The sequence below is a fragment of the Epinephelus lanceolatus genome, chromosome 3, assembly GCF_041903045.1.
Source record: "Epinephelus lanceolatus isolate andai-2023 chromosome 3, ASM4190304v1, whole genome shotgun sequence".
Classification (NCBI taxonomy): Eukaryota; Metazoa; Chordata; class Actinopteri; order Perciformes; family Serranidae; genus Epinephelus; species Epinephelus lanceolatus.
In genome coordinates this window covers 39,168,389-39,175,833 of record NC_135736.1, presented here as the reverse complement: position 1 = coordinate 39,175,833, position 7,445 = coordinate 39,168,389, and the positions used below count along the sequence as shown (strand labels likewise).

The window sequence follows — 7,445 nt, the reverse complement described above, 5'->3', positions numbered from 1 at the left end:
CTTAAAATTGACAGGCTCCACATGTCGTTCCCTGCCAGTTAATAGCTGACTATAAGCCTTCCTATGTCAGAGTGGACCGGCCGGGTGGGGGTGGGGAGTTGGCGACCCCGGGGATGGCTGCTGCCCTGGCGGATCTTTATTTTGATTTGCACTCTAATTGACCCAAATAAAGAGTGCTGTGCCACGAACAGAGGTTTTCTCCTGGCTACATGGCCTCGAGGGGACGGGCCTGCACGTGAACACACACACTCAAACACACACATACAGAGCAGCCGTGGCTGACGCAGAGAGACAGCGGTTCTCATTTCCTTAGAAAACCCCATTTGCTATTGTGCTCGTCCAATCGCTGGATGCCCTCGGTTCGTTGAGCGTTTGACTTGACGTTTCACTGTACTACTGCTTCCGTCTCCCTGTCTCCCTCTCTTCCCACTGGCACCGAGGGTATCCCCGTCCCGTCTCTGCCATGACTCCTCATCCGATCACGGCGCAAAAGCAGCGACGCTTGAAATGACTGCTTGGAATTTGGGTTGCCTTAACACACACACGACACAGGATCCGCTCGGTTTTGCGTAAAAGCGCCGTAAAATCGGTAAAACATGACGGATAAGCTAATGGACAACCAGGCTGCCACTTCATCGAGGGCGTCGTCGTTTTTTATCGAGAACCTACTGGGCAAGGGGCGGAGTGGACAGGAGTCGGTGTCGGACAGGAGCCGTGGGGAAGCTGGCGTGGAGACAGTCTCCACCGGCCGAGTCCTGAACGCACATCACGCCGACGCAAGCACTCCGGTGCCAGATGGCTGCAGCTCCACAGCTCGGTCCCCGTACAGAGACTCGCCGTCGCAGTGGTACCGCGGGGAGACTGCCTTAAACTTCAGAGCTTTGGAAACACCACAGAGTGAGTACAGTCACTTTATGCGTCCTGCACATAGATGATAATTTCACATTCGCACAAAATAACGTCATGCAAAAGATAAGCCATCTCAGCCAATGTGCAACACAATACACAAAACGCAAAGAGTTCGTTGCATCTATTGCTGGAACTGTACTGGTGCATGCAGCTTACCATTATTTTTTATTAGCGGACTACTGGCATATAATAAATTATACAAAAATTAACTGAAATTCACGGGACAACAAAACCATGTTATGACAGCAGTCTTGAATTAAAAAAAAAAAGAAAAACAGTGCGTACTCCACGGTCTGCAGGTCTAGGTCATATTCATGCGGCTTTTATTTACAACCACACATTACTGTTTCTTTGGTGACATTATTTACGCTGTCAGGTCGTTTATTTATTGGTGTAAATGTGTGGAGTTGGCTTTATTATGACCATATGGAGTTGATGAAAGCCAGTCTGGAACGAGTGTGTCGCTTCTCGCTTCATTAAATAAAACCAACAAAGTCTGGGCGAGTCGAGTTTGGATCCTAGACTGCTGTAGCCGTGTCTCTTCTCTCCGTTCACACACCCTGAGCTCACCGAGCTTCCCAAACTAATTCAAAGGCTACCGTGCATTTGTTTTGTAGCGTGTGCCAACAAACAGGAAATCCTTGAAGGCACACAGGCATTGCATCGATCTTTAAAACATATTTTTCATGTGTGGTCACAAAAGCGTAACTCCCTACTGTACAAAACCGGGGGATATATTATGGTTGCTTATCATCAAGATATCTCGGTTTTAAGATTACGCACGTGGATTACGCACAAGTACCCACAATACAACCCAAAACAGAGGCGCAGTAGCACTGCACGTCAACGTGACGTTTTTACGCACATTCAGTGTCATTTGTGCCACTCAAACGCGCCCTCTCATCAACACAAAGTGCCCCTCCCTTTAGAGTGTAGAGTCAGATACTTTGATTTTAAAACTTTTATCCCCACCAGCACTGTGTTCACAAGTGATGTAAGCGCCTGGTCAACGCCAATGTCCATGAATCGGTTATTTATTGGATATTATCATTAACTGCAAAGATCTTGAGTTTCTTTTGGCAGACTTATCCATTTATTATACTCTTATCTGTATCACAGTCAGCCGTGACACGACTTCCTCCCATGGATCGTGTGTCGTGCAATCCAATCAAAACAGCTAAGCTTTGCCCATGCGCACCCCAACTGTCAGTAACGGATGAATAAAAAAAAAAGTTTATTTTAAAATTCGAATATATGTCAGGCAGGCCCCATTCTATATATCCCAGCTTGTTTTAATCATTTTCTTATGGTGCACCTTTTTATGCTTCGAAGCATTGAAGTAAATGGGAAACGTTTTTATTTGTTTTCAGGCCTGGCTGTGAAATTAATCCATTTTAAAACCAGTCATGTTCTTGTGTTTTTCTCCTGTCAGGTCCAAGAGATAATACAAGCTCAGACGACCACTGCTGCTCCATATCGACGAGTGATAGATGCTCTCCTGCCGTATCTGAACCGATAACGGAGGACAGCGACGAAACCGACAGGAAAACAGGCGATAGCAACCTGACAGACGACAACGAGGACGCGCACAACGGCTTTGACGCACGGTCAGAGCACGACGCGTCCTCGGACCCGAGCTCCACCCGGAAGAAGAAGACGCGTACAGTGTTCAGCCGCAGTCAGGTGTTCCAGCTGGAGTCCACCTTCGACGTGAAACGCTACCTGAGCAGCTCAGAGAGAGCGGGGCTGGCAGCGTCCCTCCACCTGACAGAGACTCAGGTCAAAATCTGGTTCCAGAACCGGAGGAATAAATGGAAGAGACAGCTGGCGGCGGACCTCGAGGCTGCACATATCCCACACTCGACCCAGCGGATTGTCAGGGTCCCCATTCTGTATCACGAGGGACCCACACCCACTGCAGCAGTGGGTTTCAACCTGAACGGACATCCACTTTCTCCACCCGTCGCGGGCTTCTCCAGCTCCATCAACTACCCTCTGTCCTCGTTTGCTCACTCCATGAGCATGTTAAGATCACAGATGACCGGCTTGGTGTAAAGACTGCTGAAGACTGATCAAACTGTTTATTAATAACATAAATTCACCCTGTTAATACAGAATCGTGCAATAACCTACAATGCCGCAGAAAACTGTTGACTTCATCCAAAGAGCCGCAGAGACATGAATTATGAAAACCCCAGTCATCCTTATAAATCTGTTCTTAACAAGAGTCTGTGCTCCTGTCACAGAATAGACTGTAACAAGGCCGGGAGCAGGGGAGGCCTAAGCTGTTCATGTACTGTACTGTATGTTTGAATACACATATTTTTACAAACTTTTATATTTAAAGCCACACATTTTTCCAACTTTGTCACTTTTTCACATAATAGATAAATAAAAAAAAACAAGCACAAAACTGTCTCTTTTATGTTTTTCATCAATACTCACTGAGCTCAAATGTGTCCTCGTCTCTGTCAGTCTGCATGGTCACACAGAGAAGTGTTTGTACAAAAAGAAGTGAACCCATATGTGCTGTGACACAACCAGAGAACGAAGAACCTGTGTGCTTTTATTCCGGAAATGACAAAGTTAACCTTTTATACACTTCTTGAAGTTTCTGCCAGAAGCGGGCCTCTGCTATGACTATGCAAGCTCTTCTTTGCGTGCATGCCAATTAAGCAACATTTAATTAAATAATCTATGCAAGAATATAACTTTTTTTCAATCAATGATATGCAAAAATGATCGTTGATAAAAAATAATTAAGATACAAAATGCAGTGAGGAAGCGAGTCATCTAATTTTACCTGTTTTTAATCAACTGATTTACGCACTTTTTTAAATGGCAAGCAGTGAACACATTGTGTCCTTGTCTTTTTTGGAGAAAGTATCTACATGGCAAAACAAATCAAAACGCCACAGAAGGAGTTGTTAATGAATCCCCCGAGTGCAAACACATCACTTTATTGAAGCAAATTCCCAAACCAGTGTGGATTTAAAACGAAATACATCAAAACACAGTGAACGGATAACACATGGGCAGTGGATACGCACAAAAAAAAAATAAAGTTACATGGGCTAAAATTTTATTTATACTTCTAAACACAGGAAAGATTAATCTAAGGCTCTCGTTATTTAAATTTGATTTCACTGCTTTAAATGAGCAGACATGTAGCCCATCCACGACTTACTATGGACTATAAATACTGTAAATAATCCCATAAATAAACGATCATTTTGTGAATGCAACATGGTACAAATGTGAAAAAGCAGCTAGTTTTTGGGATATTTTTTTACTATATTAATTATATTTGTACACGTAGTGGTCATTAAATACTGCAAACCCAACTCACAGATGAAAAAAATATATATTACCGTAGTTCTACACAAGAATATGCACTTTCAATAAACACATGCGAAAATGTCAGATACACAACACATTTTACATTTACTTTTCGGGTTGCAAATCAGTTGACAAACTTGGGGCAATCACATCTGACTCGAATTAAGCAGCTGCCGGGCCGATACATCAGAAAGAGAGTGCAAGCTAAATCAAAACCACCATCAATTGTGTATGGTCTCACAGCGCAAATACAGTATGGTGTGAAATAACAGTGACATTAAACTCTTTATTTTCCTGAGGGACCCCTGCAGGGCTCCGAACCCCGGCTCTCCTTGCAGCAGATGTACTGTTAAGGATGAATGGAGGAGTGAGAGGGGAGTAGGGGGGAGCACAACAACACTCTTCTGCCCTCCTCTCGCCTCCCATCCCCTCGCTGTCATTGGTCCGTACTGCACGCTCCTCCGGACCAATCAACGACGACAACGCGCTCCATCCGGTGTGTGCAGTAACGGTACAGGCAGTGCATCGCCAGCCCAGCAGTGTCTGCTTAGTGGCTGCTGCTATGGTGCGTGGAGCATCGAGACGTTAGTGGTCATATTAACGTCCCGGTTTAGACTTAACGGCGAGACAGAGTCGCGGAAGTAAACATAAAAGGAAATAAGCATTGGAGAATATGAACAAAGTGGACGCACCATGTCGACCCGCCGCCTCTCTGAAATTCACTATTGACAACATCCTCAATCTCAAGACAAGCGGGAGGAACTGTGACAGTTGTCACCCCGCCGGACTGCAGGATGACTCGGCCACGGCGATGCGTAAAGACGGTTTCCAGAGCCACCACGAGGAGCACGTAGTCCAGCAGCGACAGGACCCGGGCAGCAGGCTCAACGAGAGAGGTAAGAGGGCTTTGGTAAATTTGAAGTTGGTGTGGACAGAAACCTTCTGTCATCAGTGTTCACCATTACGCACGGCACTCAGCAGATGAGCTTACACTTTCAGGTTAATCTAGCAGCACATTTGTGACTTAACCACAGCGGGTTGAACGAAGTGTCATTTTGTTCGCAGAGTTGATCACAGACTGCAACGGAGCAACGGAATCTGTCATCATCAGCCGCGGAGACCCGAAGAAGGCGAGGGAGGTGCGCTTCGAAAGCGGGGACAGCAGCTGCGACGACAGCAGCTCCACTACCACGGCCACGGACACCCACAAAGGAGGCAACCCTGCCAAGAAGAGCAAAATAATAACGAAAAAGAAAACGCGCACTATTTTTTCCAAGAGACAGATTTTCCAGTTGGAGTCTACCTTCGACATGAAACGCTATCTGAGCAGCGCAGAGCGCGCCTGCCTCGCCAGTTCCCTCCAGCTTACGGAGACCCAGGTGAAAATATGGTTTCAGAACCGCAGGAATAAATTGAAACGGCAAATATCGACCGAAATCGACGGACCTGTTAACGATTTCCCCGAGACTGGAAAGCCCGTGGTGGTGGGGCAGCTCCCGGCCTTGTACAAAGAGAGCAACCTGCTGGGGAGATGCCTGCTGCCCATGCCTCTGCCCGTTGTATACCCGGGGAGTAGCACGCCTTACCTCTGCTTCTCAAACGCCAGCAAGTACTTCAGCCTGTATGACGGGGACGTATGATGGTGATATTAATTCCCCACGTGAAAGAGACACTTTTTGGTGGTCTGTTGCCAAGTTTTCAAGCATTTACGGTGTTTAGATGGTGGGCCGGACCTGCGGCCTTACTGTTTATGAACACTCCAAGTAAAACGGCAGAGGAGTAGCCTACATATCACTTCAAAATAAGATGATTCGGTATTATTTATTTTTCTGTCAAAGCTGTGGGTTTTGTATAGGCCCAACAATAAACATGATAAAGCAACACATAGCCGTTTTTAGGAAATAGCAGGCTAAGCTAATGATAGCCCGAGGGAGGCCTAAACAGTATAAATCCCAACATTTTATTGTTTACATGACATGGCATTATTATTCTAATTATTATTACCATCATTATTGTTATCGACAACAGCATTTCCAGCAGCCTACGCCACCAAAGAAATTACTATAGCCTAGCTATTTGCATGCATTTCCTGTATCATAATGAATTTTGAATTACTGAAATTATCTATGTATTTAAATGAATGTAATTAACATTTTATTCTATGTTTCACGCATGTCTATTTTTTTTTCTTGAGTATCCTACTATTCTTACTTTATTCCACATTTGCCTATAGGCTCATTACACCATTTACTGAAACTGCAATTAAAACATCTTCATTCAAGAAATACTTTTACAGAATTGATTTACTATTTTGAACTGAATTTTTTGTGTTTCAGGTTTACCAAAACATGGAATTGAATTTAAGGAGGTTAAAATGTGCTCAGTTAGTGTATTAAACTGTGGTTTTAACTGTACCTTTGTAATTCTAGCATAAAGTGCCACATAGATCATATTGGTAAAACACTTTATGAGAAAACTTACTGATTGAACACATTGAATATCTACCGTGCAAAAAGTTGCAAAATATTAAATCAAAGCAAAAACGTAAACACTTGGTGCCAGTTGAAGGCCCCTTAATATAAACATACATAAGACACAATGCTTGCTAATCAAGTAGGCCCTAAATTGCTTGTGGTCACACGTTCTTGTCTTGTTTCCAGCAAAAACTCCACCTCAGCATGTTTAAACCACTGCATATTGTGTGTTTTAAGTTGGTACACATTATGCAAAACATGCATAAATTCAGAATTATCATCAAATCCATAACGAACAGCTTGATATTAAAAGTAGAAGCAACACGACTATCTAAACTGTAATAATGTCAGTAAGTGTGGGTAAAATGTACAAAACAGTGAACATCAATATCAAAATCAAAACATGTATTTCCAACTGGTCATATAACTGGCATATTTAGGGTATAAACTACATAAATGATATACCAGATTGGCAATATGAGACTCTCTACATGTCAATCAATATGACAGACAGGTTTCTTGGATGCTGGAAGTGGTGGACAGACAGTTGATGAGACTGATCCCCTTGTAAATGTCTGTGTGAAAGCTTCAGGATATACCTGGCATATTTATACAAACTATACAACATTGTAAGTAATGTGAGCAACTACTTTTGTTCCTTGTTGATAAACTAAAACATTTTGGGTAAAATAGTGATCCATGCAGGAAGTGGTGGACAGATGC

At 43.8% G+C, this 7,445-nt stretch overlaps 2 protein-coding genes across 2 annotated transcripts; both read left to right on the top strand.

Moving 5' to 3' along the window:
* Window positions 1-250: 250 nt before the first annotated feature.
* On the top strand, window positions 251-3,306 carry hmx1 (H6 family homeobox 1). The gene is made up of 2 exons (XM_033623323.2): window positions 251-897; window positions 2,342-3,306. Exons 1-2 carry the CDS (start codon window positions 597-599, stop codon window positions 2,962-2,964), a joined length of 924 nt encoding a protein of 307 aa, XP_033479214.1. The 5' UTR covers window positions 251-596; the 3' UTR covers window positions 2,965-3,306.
* Window positions 3,307-4,781: 1,475 nt separating this feature from the next.
* On the top strand, window positions 4,782-6,962 carry hmx4 (H6 family homeobox 4). The gene is made up of 2 exons (XM_033623324.2): window positions 4,782-5,144; window positions 5,314-6,962. Exons 1-2 carry the CDS (start codon window positions 4,922-4,924, stop codon window positions 5,886-5,888), a joined length of 798 nt encoding a protein of 265 aa, XP_033479215.1. The 5' UTR covers window positions 4,782-4,921; the 3' UTR covers window positions 5,889-6,962.
* The last annotated feature ends 483 nt before the right edge of the window (window positions 6,963-7,445 follow it).